This window comes from Eretmochelys imbricata, chromosome 9 (assembly GCF_965152235.1).
Source record: "Eretmochelys imbricata isolate rEreImb1 chromosome 9, rEreImb1.hap1, whole genome shotgun sequence".
Lineage (NCBI taxonomy): Eukaryota > Metazoa > Chordata > Testudines > Cheloniidae > Eretmochelys > Eretmochelys imbricata.
The window spans coordinates 4,699,145-4,724,663 of NC_135580.1; the positions used below are offsets into that span (position 1 = coordinate 4,699,145).

Genomic DNA, 25,519 nt, shown 5'->3' on the forward strand with positions numbered 1-25,519 from the left:
GTCCCTGGGCAATGCTCTAACCGCTAGATCATGCTGCCCAACGATGAAGGGAAACGCCACTTGACTGCTATTAGCTGTGGTCTATCTGCATCACAGCAATATATCTGGGACAATGCTAGAGAGAATTGTTGACAGATTCTCATTTTTTCCCCCTATGTTGTTTATAATTCCTTCTTAGAAACCCGAAAACAAAATCTCTCTCTCTCTTCCCCAATCTGTCGATTTCTCTTTGGCAAACGTCGACTGCATTTTTCTTCCTGTCTGGGTTTTTTCTTACTTTTCGGGTGGTTGTTTGTTTTTGTATTTTTAATTGAGCACAAGCCAATAGCCTCTTTGTTTTTCTCCTTATTTGCCAAAAATACCATCAGCTGTGCCCTCTCCACCTTTCTGGGAACAGGGTTTCCCAGTTAATTTCAATTAAGAGGATCTTTCAAGAGGATTTCATTTTCCTCTCATTTTCCCCTTCCCTCACCTTGTTTAAAAGCATTTAAAATATATACATAAAGAGGATTTAAACCTCCCCTTCCCCTATAATGCTGTGCATCCAAACACAGCAGCACTGGGGTGTTACTGCAAGAAAATTAGAGTGTGAAACTAAGTGCTTAGGTTTCACTGTCCAAGATGAGCACCAACTTTGCCTCGGTTTCCCCATCTGTAAAATGGGAATAATGATACTGACCTCCTTTGTGAAGTTACTTTGAGATCAACGGATGGCAAGCATTATAAAAGAGCTAGGTGTTACTACAATAATTGCTACCCCATAGGTTACATTTTAAAATTCTTGCACAGCTGTAACCATCTAAGTCTAATATTAGTAACTCATGGAGGAATTTAATTAAATATTTATGGCATGATCTTCATCGATGGAATTTCTAAAATAAAACATTTTACCTAGAATTACGGTCAGCACCTTTGAAAAGTTCCACTGGTCTGAAAGATTCTGTCAGACCCGATGCAATTCCCGATTTAAAGAGAGGAAAAGTCACCGAAGACAATAGAATCTTTCACATCAGGGCAAATTTGAAGGGCACTCACTGTACAGTCATAGTGTAGTCCTGTCTGTCTACTTACATAGCCCCATCACAGAATCACAGCGATGTCAGGCTGGAAGAAACCTCGAGAAGTCATCAAGTCTAGGAACCAAGTAAACCTAGACCATCCCTGACAGGGGTTTGTGCAACCTGTTCTCAAACACCACCAATGACACAGACTCCACAACATCGCTTAGAAGCCTGTTCCAGAACTTAGATAATCTTAGAGCTAGAAAGCTTTTCCTAATATCTATCTCCCTTGCTGCAGATTGAGCCCATTGCTTGTCCTACCTTCAGTGGACATGGAGAACAATTGATCCCCGTCCTCTTTAGATCAGCCCTTCATGTATCTGAAGACTGTTCCCAGGTCCCTCCTCAGTCTGCCTTTCTCAAGACTGAACTTGCTCAGACTTTTTTAACCTTCCCTCATGGCCACCTCCGAAGACGGCTGCGACAAGGGGAATCCAAACCTCCGCCACTCTGGATCCCCTTACAGTCTACAGGCTCAGAAGGCTGCAGCACTGGTACTTCCTCTGGTGAGTCTGCCACCCCTTCTTGTATATGGGGCTCCTCAGCTCACCTGCCCTCGGCCTTTGGGACCAGCGCTGACCTCCAAGACACCCCAGTGATGTAAACACAACCTTCCCCCAGAACTCCACCCAAAAAAGGTGAAGCTTCTGGTTACAGTTTAATTCTCGCAGGGGGACGCAGAAGTCGTAACGTAGCCAACACACATGCATTCTGCACAGTCCAGCACCTTCCTGCTCTTTATTATTGAGCATATAAAGCAGAAGAGGGCACAGCTCATAGAGAACACATGCCCCTGTTTCCATTTCCTCACCACTCCAGAGCATTCTTTGGGCTGGGGTCTGAGTCCTTGGGGCCATCGGGGCCTCCCTGACTTGTGGGGCTGCTACATGCTGATCTCTCCCTTCTGAAGCCCCTCACCCAGCTTCTGTCTGTGACCTTGCTCTCTCCTGCCCCATGTGTCCTTTTCCTGCCTGGCTCCCTGTTCCGGTGTGTTCTTTATTTAAACCCCTATTGGTCACCTGGTCTCTTTTGTTCTAATCCTGGTAAGTTTTCACTGCCCTTACCTTTCCCCCTGCCATCGGTGGGTAGACCACACTTGATTTCCAAGGCATGAGCTACTTTTTAGCATAACCTTTGGAAGGGCTGAGAACCATCGTTAACATTTAAAGTATTCCCTATTGTCCCTGTCTGGTGTGTTCCTGCTACAGGCCCTGTCAGCAATGGTGGATCAACACACAGAAAAGCACTCATGTTTCAGCAGTTTTTCATAATGCAACTTTACAATATCAATCGGAATTCACAAGTTGTACTGACACATTCCCAATTCATTGCATTCCCGTTATTGCTGCATCTGAACTGCCTCACAATCACTATAGATTTATCCTTCCCACTCCTCTCTCAGGTAGGGAAGTATCATCATCCACACTTTACATATGGGGAAACTGAGGCACAGAAATAAAGTGATTCATCTAAGGTCACACAGGAAGTATAGAGCAGAAATAGAGTTGAGCTCAGGTCACCTGAGTCCCAGTCTAGTGCTTTACCCCTTAGACCATGCTTTCTCAATAGATGTGAAAATGGTTGGTTAGAAGCTTTTATCACAGTTCTCTGGAGAAATATTATGGCACATAAGAACAGCCTCAATATTATCATTTACTGAAGGGTTTAAGATACAAATATGAAATAAACAGCAGAACAAACAGAACCACAATCATCTTTTAGTCCAACCTGGAACCCTCTATCAGGATTCATCAAAAGAGCCAAGTATCTAAAACACATTTTTTCCTCCATCGTTGCTTGCCCTTGCCTGTCTTAATCCTTATTCCTCTCTACTGATGTGTTTTTGTTACTTCTGCACGTTGGAAAGCTGATTTTGTAACATAAAACCCTGTGGATTCCTGAATTAGCACCAACTATTGACAGTTTCTACTCTTTCGCAGTAATTAAGATAAAAGAAAAGTAGATTAAAAGCAACAGATGCATAGGGCCAGCTTCAGTGTAAATCTATAGTGGAGGATGTGAAGTTACACTGGATTTAGGCTAGTGTATCAGAATTTGACCCTGGACATATGTCCCATTAGACTACAATACCATGTGAAGGAATTTCACGTGAAACTTAAAACAAACCAAGGACAATGTTAACACTGATCTTGCCCTGGCTTTCCAGAGTTCTGTGATGAGCTAGCCCAGGAAGAACCAGTGTGGCTGGTGTTTCTATGAATAGGCATGTTTCAGCTACCAGCCAAAGGGCCTGAGCAGATAGCTGGCCCAGATCATGAGAACAAGGCATGTGGGTCTGAAGATGAGAGTGAATCGGATAACTCAGCAATGGCATCTTCTCAGGCCTCTTAGGGAGCATCATTAGACATGTCCACAGACGGATCTACTACAACCTAGTTAGATTCCTGGCAAAGAAGAATTCTTTAGCCTAAAAATCAGAGTTTGTCATCAATGACCTTGTACAGTTTGAAGCAGGCCAGGCTACAGGCCTGGTGCTATGTCACTTGCTTTGCCTTGACCATCATTCTAACATCCCCTCTTCTCAGAGAGGTAAGAGACACAACAACATTGGCCAGGAAATCACCTAATTCCCCAAAGCTAGGATGGCCCATGCTGCCAGTTTCCCTGATAATCCTGGCATTTAATGGCACTGAAGCCAGGGTCCTTGCTCAGGAATGTTAACCTGCTTCCAGCCAGACGCTGGATAGGGTCTGTACACCCCACTGCAAGACCATATTCTATCTCTGCACTTAGAAAGGCAGAACTTCAGCATCTGAATGTCTCACAGTAATTAACGTATTTATCCTTACAAGACTTCTCTGCTACTATCCCCATTTTATAGACAGGGAACTGGGCCACAGGGCAGATTAATTTCAGGTTTCAGAATAACAGCCGTGTTAGTCTGTATTCGCAAAAAGAAAAGGAGTACTTGTGGCACCTTAGAGACTAACCAATTTATTAGATTAAGAGATGTGCTCAAGGTCATGTGACAAAGATAGGAATTTAAGTCAAGTCTCTCGAGACTCAGCTCAGGGTTTTCTGTAACAGTCCATCCCAGGATCCATCAGGACCTTGTCCAGGTGGCAAAGGAAATCCAAAAGGAAAGGTTTAACATGTTTCACTGCACATGTGCTTCTCCAAGAGCAGACTCCCTGAACCAGACCCAGTTCCCATTCAAGTCAAGGGGAAGGGGCCTAGGGACTTCGGCGAGAGTTGGATCAAGCCCTGTGTCCCTTTAATAACCCAGCATGTTGGGGGTCAAATATTTTCTCACTCGGGAAGCAAACAGCTACAGTTGACTTGGTTTTAAGGGATCTCATAAGAATGGCCATACGAGGTCAGATCAAAGGTCCATCTAGCCCAGTATCCTGTCTTCCGACAGTGGCCAGGTGCCCCAGAGGGAATGAACAGAACAGGTAATCACCAAGTGATCAATTCTCTGTCGCTTATTCCCAGCTTCTGGCAAACAGAGGCTAGGGAAAAAGAAAAGGAGTACTTGTGGCACCTTAGAGACTAACCAATTTATTTGAGCATAAGCTTTCGTGAGCTACAGCTCACTTCATCGGATGCATAAAGTGTAAAATACAGTCAGGAGATTTATATACACACAGACCATGAAAAAATGGGTGTTTATCATACACATTGTAAGGAGAGTGATCACTTAAGATGAGCTATTACCAGCAGGAGAGTGGGGTGGGGGGAGAGAAAACCTTTTGAAGTGATAATCAAGGTGGGCCATTCCACCACATTTCCAGGAGTTAACAGAGGCTAGGGACACCATCCCTGCCCATCCTGCCACTGATGGACCTATCCTCCATGAACTTATCTAGTTCTTTTTTGAACCCTCTGATAGTCTTGGCCTTCACAACATCCTCTGGCAAGGAGTTCCATAGGTTGACTGTGCGTTGTGTGACAAAATACTTCCTTTTATTTGTTTTAAACCTGCTGCCTATTAATTCAATTTGGTGACATCTAGTTCGTGTGTTATCCAAAGGAGTAAAGAACACTTCCTTATTTACTTTCTCCACATCAAGCATGATTTTATAGACCTCTATCATATCCCCCCTTAGTCGTCTCTTTTCCAAGCTGAAAAGCCCCAGTCTTATTAATCTCTCCTCAGACAGAAGCCGTTCCATACCCCTAATAATTTTTGTTGCCCTTTTCTGAACCTTTTCCAATTCCAATATATCTTTTTTGAGATGGAGCGACTACATTTGCAAGCAGTATTCAAGATGTGGGCATACCATGGATTCATATAGAGGCAATATGATATTTTCTGTCTTATCATCTATCCATTTCTTAATGATTCCCAACATTCTGTTTGCTTTTTTGAATGCACACTGAGTGGACATTTTCAGAGAATTATCCACAATGATCCAAGATCTCTTTCTTGAGTAGTAACAGCTCATTTAGACCCCATCATTTTATAGGTATAGTTGGAATTATGTGTTCCAATGTGCATTATTTTGCATTTATCAACACTGAATTTCATCTGCCATTTTGTTGCCCAGCCACCCAGTTTTGAGAGATCCTTTTGTAGCTCTTTGCAATCTGCTTAGGACTTAACTATCTTTAGTAGTTTTGTATCATCTGCAAATTTTGCCACCTCACTGTTTACCCCCTTTTCCAAATCATTTAGGAATGTGTTGAATAGGACTGGTCCCAGTACAGGCCCCTGGAGGACACCATTATTTACCTTTCTCCATTCTCAAACCACAGCACTCCCCTACCTCTTGTTTGATCACCATGAACATGCAGCTCATAGTCCATCCCAACTATGACCTGTCTGAGCAGGAAACACCCAGACCACCTTACCTGCACACTGAAACCAGCCTCATCTGTAGAAGGTGGTGGGGGAAAGCCACCAGGAGGCGCCGGGAGGTTCCCGAGATCATCTCCAGGAAGTGGTGGTGGTGGCGGAGGCAGAGGGAAATCTACAACAGAAAATCACAGGATTTAGGCTTAAGATAGTGCAAACGAGCCAGCGAATTTCAACATGCAAGGAGGGGGAAATGAGGCCAGCGGTTAGAGCAGGAGACTGGGCAGTCAGGATTCTTGGATTCTACTCCCATCCGTGCTACTGACTCATTGTGTGACCTTGAACAAGTCATTTAACTGCTCTGTGCCTCAGTTTCCCCCGGCTGCCAAAGGGAGTTAACATCATCCACCTATTTCACACAGGGCTTATGAGGGTTAATTAACGTTTGTAAATTGTTCTGAGATATCTGCATCCAAGGCTCGAGGAGCCACATGCCATCTCTTCTACATCTTCACTGCAGTGAACCCAGAAGCACTTTAACCCCTGAGGAAAGTCTCAAATACATCCAGGGAGAAAGCTAATAGTGGCCATATTGACCACAGGATAGCAAGCCTCTTGAGAAAGCTGTGGTGTCCCTAAATCAATGCCCAGTGGATACACTGCCGAATGGGAGGAGCTACCTGCAAATCTACATAAAGAGGGAGACTTGTGGTCCTCGGGGATATATTTTTTTTTCCTTTTTTCCCCTTTATTTTTTTTTCAGATGCAAGGACTGGTAACAAACCTGTGATTGTCTGTACAGCACCTAACACGATGGAGCCCTCATTAGGGTTTCTAGGATCTGCTGTCATACAAACCACTAATAGAGAGCAATACTACTCCTCATTCAGATTAGTCCCGAGAGAGCTCTTTCCCTGTGTCCCCCTTAGATGACATGGACACGTGAAGGATGCAGAACGGTGTATAGGTGGCATGAAAGCCAAGGTGTTGAAGATCTGGTGGGGGGAAGTACAGGTTAGTTTAACTCCAGCCCTGAATTTGGTTTCCTGGGAGAAAGTTCACTGTAATTCTGGCTGCTTTGGGATAAAGCACAAAGCTCTGTGCAGCCAGCATTATCATACAGAAAGGATCACTGCTGGCTCTCCTGTGGGCATTTGTGTGTGTGGATTAAAACAAAAATATTAGCATTTTAAACAAACAACCCAAATGTTGATCCAGGGGCTGCTGCTGAGTTTGGTCACTTGACAGGGCTTTGGAGCAGAGCCCAGCGCTGGAGCACGGAGCAGCTCTGGAGCAGTGGAGCTGCAGGTTTTTGCCTGGAGCTGGAGCAGAGCCGGAGCACAGCTCCGAAGCCCTGCTTGCAGACACTGTTTTAGTAAACATGGGCTCCCTCAGTAACAACCCTCCCGTGTCCTGACACCACAACCGACCGGCAGCTCAATTGTTTATCTTCCAGGTGAGAGCCCTGGGGGCTAACTCCAAGTTGCCAGGAGGCTGGGTTGAAAGCACTTCTCACAAAGTGCTCGGAGGGGTTCCTGAACCAGAGAAATGGGGGGTGACATCAGCTGGCAACATCCAGAACGCCTCTCCCTGGCTTTCACCACAGTTAGCTTTCACTTTTGAACATCAGCAATGCACACGCACCCACTGTATAGTGAGGGGGAGACAGTGATAGGAGATGTAGTGAGCAGGATTCCGGCTACTTAAGCAACGTGAGGGGGTGTGGGTGGGGAGTCCTGGGAAGCTGCAGGCGCTGAGAATTTGGATCAGGTTCCAAATGAAATAAGGTTTTTAGACCCTGCTCTATTACAGACTCTGGTAGAACCTACAGAGCTGACCAGATGTCTCATGCCGTCTGGTATCCTGTCTCAGAGAGAGGCCAGTGCCAGCTGCTTCAGAGAAAAGAGCAAAACCTCCATAGTTCAAAATTATGGATCAAAGCTTCCCTGACGGTCGTTTCTTCCTAAACCCATGCAGTCGGTGGTGGCTTATGCCGTGAAGCATGAGGGTTTGTAGCCGTTATAAATTGCTATCCTAAAACAACAGAGCTGGGCATGTTCTTATTATGCATAGAAATGTCTTTAATCCTAAATCTTAGACAGTGCAGTACCATGAAGCAGTGTGTTCCACAGGTTATTTATGTATTATGTAAAATCATTTCTTTGTATCAGTGTTAAATGTGTTGCTTTAAAATTGCATCATGTGCCCCCTTTGTATTGATCTCAGAGATAATTTTCATGGTGTCAGGGATCTTGGGGGTGGGGGGAGAGATCCTCTTGCACTGACCCACTGAGAATCTGTTAGCAGTAGCTGGACATGCATATTACCTGTATCACTGAAGCACCTAAGTAACTGTACCAAGAATCGGTGCCTCCCTGTCCTAGGTGCTGTACAAGTAAAGGATGGTCACAAAGAAACTGCCTGCAGGTTTGGGCAATGGTGGACCTTGACTCTTCCTGTGTCTTCACTTTCCTACATTACATAAATATGATCAGATTACCGCTCTGAATCTTGTTCTGTCTTTGTACAGCGCCTAGCACAATGGGGCCCTAGTCCACGATAAGCACTCCTAGGCAGCACAGTAATACAAATAAATAATTATGACTATATTCAGAGGGAGAATTTCCCTTTTCCTGGACGCTTTTATATCTTCTCCGTACGTAACCCTGTGGCCTCACAAATAAGGATCAGACATACCAAGGGCTTGATACTTATTCTAGCTCAGCCCACAGGACAGCTCATAAGAACAGCCGTACTGGGTCAGATGAAATGTCCATCCAGCCCAGTATCCTGTCTTCCAACAGTGGCCAATGCCAGGTACCCCCAGAGGGAGTGAACCAAACAGGTAATAATCAGTGATCTCTCTCCTGCCATCCATCTCCACCCTCTGACAAACAGAGACTAGGGAGACCATTCCTTACCCAGCCTGGCTCCTAGTGCTTAATCCGTCTGGTGCCCCATGCATAGCTTCTGCTCCACCAACAAGGCACACCCTGCTGTGCACCAGGCAAGGACTCGCCCTGCCCAGGCCGAAGTTTGCAAAGAAGCAGAATAGAGGCCCAGACTGCCTTGTTTCCCTGTGGGAGAATCAACCAACCAGACACACTAACCTTAGGTGGCACTCCCAGCTGCCTCTAAACAAAGTCCTCTCAGAGTTCAAAGAGGCATGACAAGACACACAAGCGTTGCCAACATGTGTCAGAAGGGGCACAGTCAACTCTGGGACAGCACCGCGGCCTGTGTCCGGGGTTTGAGCCCATGTCCATTTAACACCAGTGTCCATTCCTGGTCTGGTGGCACTAGCAACTTGCTACATAGATTCACTGGAGCAGATCCTTAGCTGGTGTTAATTGTCAATGGAGCTATGCCAGTTTATACTGGCTGAGGATCTGCCCCATAGATTTTAAGGCCAGAAAGGTCCATTATGACCACTCACAGTTTGATCTTCTACTTGACGCAGAAAAAGTCACTGAGGGATTCCTGCATTGAGTCCAGCACTCCCGGCTGACAGCAACGCTGTCCCTTTCTCCCAGCGTCGGACACAGTTCCCCTCAACACTTTTCGATGAGAAATCTCTTACGATTCCCGAGAGTTTTGCAGAAATCTTTTCCTTGCTCTCCCCGCCCCCGTATTTCGGACAGTGGAGTAGAGTGCGCCTCTGTTGCAGGCTCTCTTCTGTCACGCCGGTCACAGAATCGCTCTTCTTTGGGTTTGGACCATGCTGGATGCCTCTCAGCTTCCACTTCTAGCTCACAGTCACAGTCAAATAAACCCTCCACCTGCAGTTTAGTTTACAATGAATTCAAGCCCAAGCCTCTTCCCCAAACTCGGCTGATCCGCCTGCAGAACCTGTCTCTTCCAAGCCCGAGACATTTTTCCCCGACAGGCACTCTCACCTCCCTTCTCTCCCTTGGAGAGAAGGAACCACACTGTCAGCTTCTTGCTGCTGGGTTCCCACAGCTGATAACCGTGCGAGTCACCGTATGGCACTCTGTTACACCAAAGCATCATCTCCATTTTATTTCCAGATGTGACAAAGCTAAGTGCGCTGAAATCATGCCTACGTATCTCCCTCTGTGCGATATGTAGACTCACGCTGTGTCTGTTTACACCCCCTCTTTCAACCACCAAGCTCATCTCTTTCTTGTCCCCCACACTCCTGAAGGAGCGCTCAGCAGCAGTTGCCAGGCAGGCCCGATCCTGTGATATCTCAATGGACATACCTTGACATTCTCTGGCAAAGAGCCCTGGTGCTTAAAGCACTGCTATGTCCCTCCCCCATGTCTGTACAGAGGGGATAACTGGAGCAGAAAGGAGCTAAGTGATTTGCTCAAGATTACACTGGAAATCTATGGCAGAGCCAGGAGAATTCCATCCAGTGCTTTAACCACAAGCCCACTCTTTGTACCTGAATCATCATTCATCATGATGACATAAGGCTTTTTTATATATACCTCCTGGCTTCATTTCAGATCCCTGACAGCCATCCACAAATCCTTACCCTTATTGCTAGGCTTGGAAGGACTAGGTTTGCACTAGTACATGTTGGTAAACATTGATTTCACTGTACACACATTTCCAAACCCACAAAAAAATATTTCTTTCCACCATCATCGACATTTACAGAGAGGCAAAGTAAGAAAAACGCTACTTGAGAACTTAAAAGAGTTTGATTTAAGAAGATTTACTTTGTATATTTTGACATGTGATGTTGACCCCTCCCCACCACATAATTTCATGCCCCTGAAAAAATAGATAAAAATTGAAGAAAAAATTGCGTAAAAAGTAAACATGGATCTCAGTCGAAATTTAACAAATTTTAAATCGAATTCTGCCAAGCCTACTAATTGCCATGGAAGTAATTCTGTATGTTTCAGTAAAATAGGCTTTTATTCTTTTCTAGTATGTTTTAAAAAAGAAGTTTAGACATTTTATTAGCGTACTTGCCAAACATAAACCCAAAGAATACACACCTGAAATGAGAAAGGCGGCATTAAACTTCCTGGGAATATTTGGATTTGTGCCATTGGGTGCTCAAAAGACCTCCAAGTGGGTGCCAAGTTGCGATATATAAAGTATTAGCATATCAGACTCCTCTCTCACTCACAGCCCATCCCCGCAAACACAGTGAATCCTATCAGGTGCTGCTGGCTGTAAACACTGTGCTTCGCTATGAGCATTTGCAGGATCGGGCCTATAAAAACTGCTCCAGTGTTTTCAAGGGGAATCTGGCTGCCAATCGGGAATCGAAGTGCATCAAAGCAAATGGCCTCCACTGACTAACACAACTGTTACCATGCGATTCCAGACCTGGGAAGGAATCACAGCTTGGTAATTTCCAGACACATGTAAAGGTCCACTTGCCTGGTCAGAACAGGTTGTTTGAAAAATTAAAACAAAACATCTTTTCTGGAACAAGCAATAACTTCTTACTGAAATAAATCAACCAGCAAAACAAGATTCATGCTCGTGTGCCCAGATCGCTGGCTGACATCGGAAAACTACAGGACTAGATGTTTTTCCATTAGTCTCCTATTATCATGAGTACTTCTAATTCTGAAGTCGGTTTAGTGCGGGTTAGAAATATCCGGAGAAAAAACCTCTTCTGCTTATTCTCAGAACAGAAAGACTAAGGGCAATGGCAGAACAAGATTGCTCCCTGCTGGCTCCTCCCGCCCCCCTCCCCATGTGCTTCAGCTCTGAACGGATCATATCTAAGGATGAGAACGAGGGGATAATGCAGGCTCCAATGCCAAGCCCTTAGCCTCTGCCAAAAAGGTCAAACAAAGAGCCAATGACCATTTTGTGGCAGTCTGTTATGGTGGTTTTTATAACTGTGGCTGGAAATTGCAAGCTATCACGGAGGGGGAGAGAGAGAGAGAGAGAGAGAGAGAGAGAGTTTTCCTGGTCCTGTCTGCAGGCTAAGGGACTCTGTGGGGAAGCAAGCAATTAGAGTCAGTCTGAAAACAGACAGACTACAGCAACGTGGCGCCAATTGTGCCTCTCTATCTTAGGAAGCAGTCTGCTTTGTCTCTCTCTGATTTGGGGTCCTTGTGTATTATTGTTCTGAATTCTAAAAAATAAATCTGTGTTACTTTGCAACCTTTCAGCACAAGTATTGTTTGTTATTATCTAACTTCTCTCTGGGTATACCACGAACATAACAGGAATGTGGTCACTTATGTACCAGCCCTTACATTGAGACCCCTAATTCATTTCACATCAGTCAGAGAACCTTCAGAGCGTACTGACTCTTGACCACTACTAAGCTCTCTCTCAGACACACACACCTTTATTCTATAGTAACAGGTTGAAAGCACCTCACTACTGTAATGATCTACAGTATTATTAACAGCAGACAAACCCTACAGCTCACAGCAGTGGTACTGCTGTGTCTTTATACACATGCGTTGTTCTGGATTTGAATCAGTGACCTTCTGGTGTGACTCTGTATCCTATTTTCAATCCTATTAACCATCAAATTTCCCAGTATAAACAAGTCACAGGATCACTGGCTCCTTGAAGGGAAGATGGGCCAGCCACACCTGTGCCATAATTAATTAACTGCTTTCCAGGGCTAAGATGGTCAGGTGACACCTTAATGGGCCCTGGGCCTTATACAAGGACAGAGATCAGCCTGCAGTTGGAACCACAGGAGTGGGAAGGCTCCGGTGGAAAGCACTAAGCCAGAGTGTGCAAGAAGTGGGGTACTCCAAGGGAACCTGCTTGGGGGCTGAGAGTTCTATAATGGCTCAGGGAGAAACTCTCAAATGTGGCCTGGATAGGGGCTAGAAACAGGGCTCAGGGGATGGGCTGAAGAGAATCCTTGAGGGGCAGAAGAATCTTTGTTGCTGTTGTTAGGACTCTGTAGTTTGGACTCTTGCTACCCGGGAAGGGATTAGGTTTGTTTGTGACTTGGTCAGAGGACTAAGCCACTTTTCCAGCACAGATGGGGGCACGGAGAGCCAAGACACCCTCCCACCTCAGAAAGGAAACTGAGGAAGGGAGCACTAATAGTGTCACACTCGCCCAGTAGGGCGTGCTACAGGGAGGTCATGCCTTATGACAGGGCATTTATCTATAGAATTTTTGTTGCTGCTGCTGTTTTTTAATGTATGTTATTTGACCAGGACAATGTTTAAGGAACCAAAATAGCATTGTAGAAAGAAACCGACCAACAGTCATTTATACACTCAAAACAGTCACATGACTGCATATGATTTGCATGATCTACCTAAACATGCCAATTCGGCCTGCGATTAGTATGTTAAACTAACATACCTACCAGAATCACTCTTTAGACTCCCATGCTCTTTACCAGCTGTTAATCTTCCCATGTTAACTACATTTGCTAATCAGCTACTGTATTAATAAGCAGCTAAAAACAACTGGCTAATTTCACTCTCAGCATTTAAAAAAGGAACATTGACTCTGTCAGATAGTTGCACTAAAAATTTACTGCACCACCTGTTAGCTGAAATATTGCTTTTATGGATTTACATTGTATTAAAAGGTCACTGGCTGTTTAAGACTTAAGCAGTTTTAATTATTCTAAAAATCTCTTAACAGTAAGAAAAGGAAGCTCAGAACAAACAGCAGCAGGGATTCTAATTAAAAGGGCCAATTCATCTAATTTTATTTGGGGTTAATTATTCAGGATTCACTCTCCGATGTGTAAGGAATAGCAATTAGTAATTTTAGTGGTTTGAAGAACATTGGAGGTATAATCAGTTAAAATGAGTGAGTGTTTACAACACAAGATGGTGAATTAGTTTCTCCCAGCTGGAGAACGGGAACATTAGTCCCCTACAGTTCAAGACTATGAATCGCGAGTGCTGGTTAAAATATTCTATTCAAATAAAAAAGCACACGTCAACAATCATCTGGTATTTTTGTTTACTGCATGGAAAACCAATCTATAGACGCACCATGTACCACATCAGTTTAGCCTCCTGCTTCTGAAACTTCGTTATCACCACTGCTGACCCAGCTACCCGAGATTCTGCTGCAATAAAAAAAAACAATTCTCCTTCTCCTCGCCGACCCCAGCCCACCACACCTATAGTTAGCATCCCTCTGAACCCTTAGGTGGGATTCTGATCTGGTACATGAGTGTAACCCTGGAGTAGCTCCCCTGAAATCACTCCAGATTTACTCTGGTGTAACTGAGGTCAGAATCCAGCCTCCAGTTGCAAAAGCTTTCACAGGCACAGCTATTCTGCCGCTGAGCCTCCAGTCCACCTTTCCTATATTTTACCTTTAACCTGAACAAGCCAAGATGATTTGCCTCTCACTTAACATGACAGGATACTCCTGGGACGGCTTCCCCCCCGGGGTGCCACCTCACTTAAAATCACCACCGGTGTATGAAGTGCAAATCTCTTTTCCACCTGTGGTCACTGATGCAGAAAACCTCAGGCTCCCAGATTAATGTTAGACCTTCCCAATTCTCCTCCACACTCCAGGAAAGGCAGTGGTTAGCACACAGTTAAGGGTCAAAGATTCAGTTCCCCTAAGCATGAAGAAACTCAGCTGCCTCCTCAATCCTTGCTGAGCTGGAAGTCCCATACGGACAAGCTCTCGCCTGAAATCCCCGGTAATTTCATGAGACCCCCATCATTAATTAGCTCGTGTTTGTAGAGCACTTTGAAGACGTCCTGCACCAAATGTCAAGTAAAATCGCCACCTGTCAAACGGGCGTGTCATCCCCGCATGCCCCCTTGAGGCCCGGGGCAGTGCCACGGGTGTGCCCAACCTTAATTCCCTGATTGGGCATCAGCACGTCCCCATTATCAGATCTGGGCCAGGAGAAGCCAAAACAAAGCTAATCTAATGTCCCCTTTAATAAGGTTTCAGTCCCCACAAACAGTCCATAAGGCCCTCACCCTGGGCCCTCGTTCAAAGCTCCCACAGCTTAAAGTCCACACAACAAAGGCTCCAAGTCTGGTCAGGTTTCTCCAGGAGCCCGCATCCCGGCCTCTGGTCCCAGGAGTCCCTCAGGCCCCACAGTCTCCTCTCCAGGCCCTTCTGAGGACACTCCCCTTCCTGCTATCCGGGCACCCCTCTGCGCTCTCTAATCCTTAATGGCCGCTTCGCTATATGGGGAACACCAGTCCTCTTCAGCTGCACCTGGTTAATGTCCAAGGCTGGCTGGCAGACGACCCATCACATCATCAGCATCTCTGACTTACCCTGACAGTAGATGCCATTACAGTTTCATAGAATTTAAGGCCAAAAGGGACCCTGAGATCATCTAGTCTGAGCCTCCTGTACACCACTGACCATTAAATTTCACCCAGATACCCCAGTACTGAGCTTAGTTAGAATGAAGCATTTTAGACCTCAAGAGAAGAAGCCACTGTGTGTCAGAGGCAGAGAATAGGAGCGGGCACAGGGTCACTAAAGCCTGCACTGGTACAGAACTGATTCGGTGGGATATGCCCAGATGATCCTACTAAGAGCAGGAGTAGGAGATCCAAGCTTCAGTCTGCGGAGGAAGCCAACCACTCCCGCGCATGGTCCCTGCCAATCTGACCTGGGGGAAAATTTCTTCCTGATCCCAAATCTGGAAATGGAGTTTGACCCTGAGTATATAAACAAGACTCATCAGCCAAGCATCTAAGGAGAAGGATTCTCTAGACCACCTCAGAGCACTGGCTCACCCCATCTGGTGTCCCATCTCCAGCTGTGGCCAATCACTGATGCTTCAGAGGAAGGAGGAGAAAAAGAAAGCCCACAATATCCTGGGCTAATTGTGCATCAGGGGGGAAAGATCCTTCCTGCCCCTGCAGGTCAGCAGCTAAAGCCCTGAAGCATGGGATTTGATTATAGTCATTGTCTTAAGGCAGAACTGCAAGTGTTATGAGCACGCTGAAGTCAATGCCAGCATTCCTGTGCTCCTCATGGCCCATGAAGGAAGAGGATGGACCGGGGGATCCATAGGTTCACATATTCCTAAGGCTGCTGTGACCATTTAAGCCTGACCCCCATGTACAAAGGCCATAGAATTTCTCCCAGAAGCTGACATAAAGCAGATCACTGCAATACAGTACAAGAAGGTATCTGTACTCAGCGGAGTATGGGATACAGAAGGACCTAGACAAATTGGAGGATTGGGCCAAAAGAAATCTGATGAGGTTCAATAAGGATAAGTGCAGGGTCCTGCACTTAGGACGGAAGAATCCAATGCACCGCTACAGACTAGGGACCGAATGGCTAGGCAGCAGTTCTGCGGAAAAGGACCTAGGGGTGACAGTGGACGAGAAGCTGGATATGAGTCAGCAGTGTGCCCTTGTTGCCAAGAAGGCCAATGGCATTTTGGGATGTATAAGTAGGGGCATAGCGAGCAGATCGAGGGACGTGATCGTCCCCCTCTATTCGACATTGGTGAGGCCTCATCTGGAGTACTGTGTCCAGTTTTGGGCCCCACACTACAAGAAGGATGTGGATAAATTGGAGAGAGTCCAGCAAAGGGCAACAAAAATGATTAGGGGTCTAGAACACATGACTTATGAGGAGAGGCTGAGGGAGCTGGGATTGTTTAGCCTGCAGAAGAGAAGAATGAGGGGGGATTTGATAGCTGCTTTCAACTACCTGAAAGGGGGTTCCAAAGAGGATGGCTCTAGACTGTTCTCAATGGTAGCAGATGACAGAACGAGGAGTAATGGCCTCAAGTTGCAGTGGGGGAGGTTTAGATTGGATATTAGGAAAAACTTTTTCACTAAGAGGGTGGTGAAACACTGGAATGCGTTGCCTAGGGAGGTGGTGGAATCTCCTTCCTTGGAAGTTTTTAAGGTCAGGCTTGACAAAGCCCTGGCTGGGATGATTTAACTGGGAATTGGTCCTGCTTCGAGCAGGGGGTTGGACTAGATGACCTTCAGGGGTCCCTTCCAACCCTGATATTCTATGATTCTATGATTCTATAGATAATATTTCTGATTCAAAACTGCTTTTCTGTACGACCTTGGACGAGACCCTTGACCTGTGTGTGTGTCATTTATACTCTCTCTACAACAGAGATGACTATATTTATTCACCTGGGCCAAGTGTTTGGTGATCCACAGGTGAAAAGCCAATGTAAATTCTCCTCTCACAGCCAGTCTGACACTCGGGTAACTCAACCGACTATCGTGAAGTTACTGCAAATTTATACTGCCATAAGAAAGAGACAAGTGCTGTCATTATTTTTATTATAGGTCAGCTTTATCAAATTAGTTTTCTGACCTGCAGTTTAATACAGCCGAGGGAGAGAGAATACAAAAAATATGCTTCCACCTTTTAAAATGTTAAATCAATCGATCTTAAAATACATGGAGGAAGGATGGATGGTCTTGAGGTTAACTCGAGCTCTATGCTTAATCGCTGGTTCTCTCAGAGACTTCCTTTGTGACCTTGGACAAGTTATTTAACCTCTTTGTGCTTTCGTTCTCCACCTGTAAAACGGGGACACCCTTCCTTCCTTCCTTCCTCCCTCCCACCTGGCTGTCCTGTCTATTTACATGCGTAAACTCTTCGAGACAAGGACTGTCCCTTACTCTGGGTCTGTACAGTGCCCAGCACAATGAGAGAGGCTCTGAGGTGGTACTGCAGTGTAAACAAGGAAGATAAAAATAATTGTCAAATGTTAAAAACCAACACAAACAGGCCGTCAAGACGGAGAATTTTCTGCATAAACCATTCAGGGTGGGATGGGGAGGGAGAATCTCGTCACAAAAGCAAATTATTGACTTTGAAAAGAAACCATACATTGCATTCACATGCATAATCTTCTCTCCTGAATAGAAAGAATGAGAGGTCCAGGAAGCAACTCAACCATGGAGCACTGTTTTGCTCAGACAAAACTGAAATGGGTTATCTATTTGTTTATTGGCTTGTGCTGTTAAATTCATTGTTCACTGCTAAGTGCTCTTGACAAGAGTTGACACACGCATTCATTTATTAGAGAAGACTGTTGTGACACAGTTGGGAAAACGAGTTATGCCACTGGATTAAACCTTTGGCGACTGCTAAGAGTATAAAATCCGTTTATCACCTGGCATTAAAAACAAAAAGCCAAGACACAATCTGTTTCTTGGCCTTTAAGATAGAGTGAGTCAACTTTCTGCCCCTAGGGTAGGGGGTGTTTGTATCAATGAAATGCTAGCCTGTTAACATGAACCCCAAGCCAGGCAACCTCTTTCTGCTCAGCGATGAAGCACAAAACATTCCACACATCATGCAAAGATCACGGCAGGCTTCCAGAGTTGTTTTTATTGTCAAGAGACTTCCTGAAGAGTTAGATGCTGCAGCTAACCATTTTTAAGATGGCATTGATCTGTTCAAACGCTTATTTGCATTTTTTCCCCCATTACCAAGTTCAATTCCAATCTGCCTGGTTATGGTAAATCAAATGGGTCTGATGGGCTTAGATCAATCCTCATCAACTAAATCTATCACTGTTGCCTAAATGTTCCTTGAGTGAAGGGTTAACCTTTGCAAAATACTTTCCTCACATAATCTTCTGCTGGTAGTTTGATATATTAGAACAAAGCCACCAAATTGGAAATACAACAACAGGCAAATAGGCTTTACAGCTCAACCGATCAAAGAGGTGGGAGACCGAGTTTCAAATTGGCTTGTTTAGTTCCTTTCCCCAAGAAGCATTCCATGTAATACCTATAAACAGTCACATTAAAAGATTAAAGCAGAACTTGTGTCTTTATCAGATTCACATAGTTTACTGTTTTCAGCTGCAGAAACAGTGACAGCTTCCTTCCTTCTATTGCAATTAGCATCCAATTCTTCATTTTGCCGATAAACACTACTAGGGAATGGAAAAATTAACTAGATTTTCTTTTGAATATAAAAGAGCTTGCTTTTGATTATTGTCTGTGTGATAGTCTAATAATAAATCAAATTACCTCCTTAATCCCAGAGGACATTTTCAGATGAAAAACCCAAATGTTGGATAAATAGAAATCCTTTTGTATTTTTTCATCTTTCAAAGTAGATAATTTACTCTCCATTGATGGTTTGTGTGTTGTTGTTTTACGCGTAGACACAAATTCCAAGCAGATTATGCTTACTAGAAACAGCACATACATTCTAACTAAATGCGGACTGAATAAAGATATTTGTTATTAGGTCAAATACAAAATGTAGGTGTCTTCAGACTGGGTCAAATCCATGCACTTGCAGAGATGCTGCACAAGGTCTATGTAGTACTGAAGTGGGACAAAAACATACAAAGGTCTTCTCTGCACAGGGACAAATTTCATTCACAACCCCTAGTTTGAACTTTCCAAAGGAGCATCTGTATTTGCTACACAACTCATCTGCAATGGGACACATCAACAAGAAGGGGTGCTCACTTCCTCCTCTGCAATCTGGGCTTGGAGAACTACAAACAGAAAAACAAGACACTGTCCAGAATGCTGGGAAATCTTTGAATATTAGCTGGATACCAGGGAGGCAATGGCTTGTGATCACACTTTGCATTTCTTTAGCACCTTCCATCTGAGGATCTTGAGTACGTGAAGGCGGTACATGCATATTCTTATCCCCATTTTACATGTAAGCAAACTGTGGCACAGGGAGTTTCAGTGAATTAGAGCCTGATTCTCATTTACACTAGGACACCTTTACATCCCTCTGGCAGCGTGAGGAGCCTTAAAGTGAGTGTGTTCGACAGAGCAATGTAAACGCGACTGAGTGTAAGTGAGAATCAGACCCACGATGTTAATGAAATTCAGAGCAAAGTTCACAGCAGGAAAAGGCCCTATTTTGAGGGCATAAGTGGGACTTAAATGGTACCTATGTGGTACCTGTGCTGGCCTTCTGCCCAGTGGTGGATTTCACCCTGTATTCCCTGTACTAAGCACATGGCAATGTTAATTACTTGGGTCCAGATTTTATGAAGCTTTTGCACCTTTGGGAGCAGTTACTCAAACAAGCAGTTCCACTGAAGCCAGTGACACTTGGCAGGCAAGAAGATGCTACTGGTCATGAGTAAGGGCATTAGAATCTAGCAGCACTGCCGTGGCTTTAATGGTGACCATTATACTAAATATGTCACACTGGGAGCTGGTCTAAAAATGCCTTTTTGTTCTTGTTGCAGAAAATATATGATTTTGTTTTTCAGTTTTCGGTGAAAATGCCTGGCTTAATCAAAAACAACTTTTAAAAGAAAATACCTTTTTTGGATTCTGGTTTTCTGATGAGAAAATTCAAACAAAATGAGCATTTTCAGCCAAAATTTTGGTTTTGGATGAAAAGCCCTCTTTTGTTGAAAAAATATTTTAATCGTCTCTAGTCACATTCTCCTAGAGCTTCTGAAGGCTACCTGAGGCAGCAAGTGCAAATTAATGCTTAACAGTCTAGGTGGTGAGGGCTCACCAAAGAAACATACCTGGAAGGATGGGAAAAAGAAAGGCCCATCTCCCCTCCTTCCACATTTCCCTTTGTTCAGGATGCTATAAGAAGGTGCAGTTGGAGGGGGACCCCAATTTCCTCTCATCAGCCAGAAGAGGTTGAGGGAAGAAGAGAAAAACCCAATTCTTATTCTATCAGCAGCGAGAAAGGGTGGGGCAGAAGGCAGAGAGGATGCTGAAACTTTCATTATGATATTGCATTTATGACTAATGATGTTGCTCCATATTGAGGCTGTATTTTGGATACGAACTAAAACTGGAGCTATCCAAATCTCCCCAAATATTAGAGGCTTGAAGAGAATGGGATTTACCCCCATACAACTCCACGTCTTGGTTTCACTAAACCAAACTCAACTGTGGAGGCTTTTGCAAAACCAACCCCCCAAGCTTCAGCCATCTCCAATACCAATGCATCATCATTAATGCATACATCAGGTCATCACAAGCTGACTCAGAAGGCAAAGCTGCTCCCTAGCTGGTTTAAAACGATCGCATTTGCCATTTCCCTTCGACACTGATATGCCGTGGTGAGGACCACCGTTGCCGCTTAGATTAAAGAAGAAACATCATGCATTACTGTAACCTTGCCTGCATAGATGTAGTGGGGAATCCAGAATGTACTTGAGACATGAATCTTGAATTTGCCAGTATTCATTCATTCTTGGACCAAGTGCAAAGGAAGCACTTTTACACTGACAGGCGAATTTCGGCTTGACACAGCTTTAACACCCAGTATCTTATGATCTACCAGGCCTGGAAATGGATGCTCAATATAGTTTGAAAAACAGGATTCTCAGCTTTCAAGTGATACGAAGATTTAGTCTCTACCCTTGGCAGGTCACAAGATATCAAATCACATCCTTGTGACTAAAATCTTGCTTGACAAGATGAACATCTTGAATTCGAATGGATTTAAAGGGCTATTTTGAGATCTGTTCAGGCTAGAAACCAATGCTTTATACAATCTCAGAACTTGGAATCCCAGTTCTCATGGTATAATTAAAGTATTAATCTCTACTCCAGTGATTCTTGAGTCACTGGCTGCTAAAATCATCTGAGAAAGATGGATGCAAAGGGGTGCAGTGAGTAGACCAGTCGATCTTTCCAAGCAGTGGTCTAGGCTTCATGATTAGAAAGAAAAAAATAAAAAGATTTTTGATCCTTAATGCTGTACATTTAACATTTTACAGGAGAAAAATTAGACACCTGTTTAAAGTCTGGGAGGATGCACGCCATTTTCAAGCTATTCTTGACTGAACTGTTTAATGTTTCATGCGGTTTAGAAATGGCTTAAATTCCCTGCTGAATTTTTCATGCCCATACACCATTTAGCCTTTATAAAAAGTTTCCCTTCATTTATCTACTCTGCAGCTTAGGCAGGATTCCTGGCAAAGTTCCTTATACTGGTACAATTTTATTTTATTTTTACTTGCAAGTGTTTGCCTAAAACAGCTCTACTTAGCTATGCCTGCTGCAGTTCCTACCCACGTCAGCATTTGTGCAAGTCACAGAGAAGTCAACTAAAATATTTTTGCACTTCTCCACCACCCCGCCTTAAGATGAGGCAAACTTTGGGCTGGATCTTGCTTCCCACTCAGGCAACATAAAAGGGCTACAAGCTGGAGGAATACCCGCAGTACATGGAGTATTCCATTCCACGCACAGAGGCTGCAGAAGGCTGAACACTGCCTTCCCTCACAGTTCCTAGCACAGGGCATGCTGGCGGGCAAATGGGTGTGACGGGAGCACGGCTATGTACAAGCTATTTTCCATTGCAGAACAGGCCCTTAGGACCCACTGCAGCCTAACAGAAGTTCAGACAGCCCAGAGGCTCTGTTAGCTTACGTCAGAGGTTAGCTCCAGAACACAGGGATGCTTAAAGCCACCTTTACCCCTCGCCACCTCCCCACTACTCTTACAGCGTGACTAGCTCAGGATGAATGAAGAATCTGGCCCATGATGACCTAAATTCATCCCAGGTGTAATCAATTCCACTAACTGAATTACACAAGGGATGAATTTGGCTGTGTGTTCGCTATTCTCATCTTATATCCGGTGGAACAGCTGCCTCTCTGTGCATGGTTTTGGTGAAACTGCACCTCAAATACCGCCGTCTGTTCTGAGCACCTCGGTTCCAGAAATGCATCAGCAAGTTAGAAGGAGCTTAGAGAAGAACAATAAGAATGGCAAGGGAGCAGGAGGGACTGATTTATGGGGGAAAGTTAAAAGAGCTAAATACATACAGCACTAACAAGCAACCATTAGGGAGAGCATGGGAACTGCTAATTTATATCTGGGGCTGCAAGTGCAAAGCATGGAATTATTTAGAATTCTAGAAGGAGCCAAAACCCAGGAATAAATTGGGTTAAATTAAGAAAGGGGAAATGCAGATGAAAATGTCTTGACCATGAGTTGTATTAGATTATGGAGATGTCTCCCAAGGAGGTGACAGAAGGCCCATCACGCAGGGGTACTTAACACTAGCCTAGAAGAAAGGGCTCGTGGAAAGGAATCCTGAATGGTCAGTGAGATGGATGGACCATCCCAAACTCTGTGATTCTGTGAATAGCAAAACAAGCCACTGGAAACTTATTTTAAATGACTATATTCCTCCCAGCAAGCCGTTCCACTCACCGCTGCAGCGCCCCCTGGCATCAGAGGGTGGCGCTGCAAGAGTCTTCATCTCCAGTGACTCCTGCTGACCACTTCTTTGGCCCTACAATGGCCTGTCTCTGGCCATGTCTTCTGCAGCCTAGCCCTCCAGCCAGGTCACCTCTTTCCATTTCCATTCTGGGCTGATAAAATCCAACTAAAGAATCCATACCTATATCCAAACGGAAGATCTTTCTGCACCTCGCAGGTTACATGGATGTTCCCTGTTTTTCGCCCCTACTCCTGGGGGCTGAAGAGATAGATGTTCTTTACTCCTTTGGCTGAGCACTGCTTCCCAGGGCTTCTTCCCGGCAGGTTTCCCCCACTGCTTCCCCTTGCTACAGAACATGGCAGCTTCTCCCAGGGACCTCCCTACTCCTTATCTCCCATGTAGATTCTCTTCAGCCTGCTCTCCCCAGGCGCTTTGCAGAGAGAGGGAACTCACCATGCTCCTTTCTCCTGGGTCTCCCACTTCACTCAGTTCTCTTCCATCTCTACACAGGCCTCCCTGGGATCACTAACTGTCACTGAGTCCAGATCAGGATCAGCTGGGAGTTAATAACTAGGCCACAAGCCAGGCTGAGCCTGAATCCCCTTAAAGGACTAGCCAGCCAATAACATACCCATTTTGGGGAGTACATCCTAACAAAACCTTCCTTAAGCTACGGTAGGCGGGAGGACTCAAACTGCCTCATGAATAAAGTACTTGGCTTTCAGGCACTCAAATGTACTACTAACCAGATCAAACTCGCTTTTACACAATCAGATTTCCTTGCCCTAAGATGCGCCAAAGAGAAAAAGCAGCTTTATAAAGAGAAAAGCTCTTATGTGTGACAGTTATTCCCATCTGCAAGGCTCCATATTATATTCTCTCCCTCCTGCACCATTTTAATGATTTGGGTCATTAAACTGCAGTAGAAACGTTACTGCACTCAGCAGAATAACTTCGTGCCACGAGCCCAGCAAAATAATTGCTGTGCTCTGTATGCCGATGTCCGAACAGAAATAAATGCGGGCCCCCTCTCCATATACTGTTATTCACAGAGACACTGGCTCACTATCAGGTTCTTTCTAGTGTTCCCGCAAGAACAGTATTTGACGAATGGACATTTAATTGGTAATAAAGGGGGCACTAAGTCATGACGACAGAAGCTACGTCCTCCCCGTCCATACACGTTTCTGTAGGACTCAAGAGAAAAAGAAAAGGCCGAATAATGACAATAAACACTTTACCAGGGACAGAGGGATACAAACCTCGCATTCTGGAGATTTGTAAAGCATGACACCAAGAAATGCTTTACCTGTATGCAGCATGGCTCCAATATATAAGCACATACCTAAACGCTTTGCTAAATAGGGATGCATGTAAGCATGGACTTCAAATGCGTTGCTGAAACCGGTCCCAAGTACTATGTATGGTACGTAGCAGGGGTTCCCTGATTTTCTTAACTTGCCTTCTGGTAGATTCCAGGGGCTCAATTCTGCATTGCCTCACATCAGCGTCAAATTCAAGTCTCCTCTAGATAGGCTAGCGTCAAACTGATGTGAGGGCAACCAGACCCTACGCAGTTCCAGCAGTAAATCATTTCACATACTTACAGGACTGGCCATGCATTATCAAACACCCCTATCAGATGATAATTAATACAAACCGTGATCATGCCCTCGACAGGGGAGCACCCCAGGTGCCACTGACTTCAGGTGCAGTTAGAACTTTGGAAATTCTCCACAAAGATGGTAGGTGTCCGAAGCTCAGCCCCCCAAAATTGGGGCACCCAAAATTATAGGTCATTTTAGTTACTTGGGCCTAAGGGAATCAGCCCTTACAGACAGCGAATAGAGTTGCTAAAATAAAAATAATTCTTTCAACTGCTTCTCCCTTAAGTGCAAAAATCAGGAGACTTAATTTTAAAGTATGCATAATTTTAACGTGAAAAAAACACAAGCTGTATCTTAGCTTTTAAGAGAAGACCAGATGGAAAGTCTATCATTAGAAATGCCAAAGGGGGAATACACTCAAAGTTCACTCCATGACAGAAAGGTCATGGTCATTTCTAGTCATCCTTGTTTTAAATGTTCTCAGAACCACTTGGGCTTTGGTAATATGATGGTTTTCATCAGCTTGACTTCCTTCAAAGTAAAAAAAAACAAAAAACAAAACAAAACCTCACAAATGAGGTGACTCCCTTCTTTAAAGTTTCTCTTTTTTTCCCTCTCCCCCAGAGCAGAAGGACTGTTAAAAATGTTATGAATTTGTTTGGATGACAAGTACCACCATGACAATGATCAGCTGATTCCACCCAAGGGTGTTTCCTTGCAGTTTCATGGAGAGATAAATGGCACATTCTATGTAACAGACAATGTGTCAATGCAATAGGAGAAGCAGCACCAGGCTTATCAGATATAGTTGCCAATGAAGAACAATTGCTGTAGCTGTGTCAGTCCCAGGATATTAGAGAGACAACGTGGGGGACGGAATATCTTTCATGGGACTGACTTCTGTTGGTGAGAGAGACAAGCTTTCGAGTTGCACAGAGATCTTCTTCAGATCTGGGAAAGGGACTCAGTGCATCACCACTAAATACAAAACCAAACAGATAGTCTACCATATGTAGTTAGCACATAACTATCTGTTTGAC

At 44.6% G+C, this 25,519-nt stretch overlaps 1 protein-coding gene across 1 annotated transcript in view; it reads right to left on the reverse strand.

The window, feature by feature from the left end:
* The window catches only part of LPP (LIM domain containing preferred translocation partner in lipoma), a 394,796-nt gene that overhangs the window by 205,771 nt on the left and 163,506 nt on the right, over nucleotides 1-25,519 (reverse strand). The window contains exon 5 of the mRNA XM_077826260.1: nucleotides 5,877-5,995. Coding sequence (XP_077682386.1) covers nucleotides 5,877-5,995 — 119 coding nt within the window. The remainder of the gene's footprint in view (nucleotides 1-5,876; nucleotides 5,996-25,519) is intronic.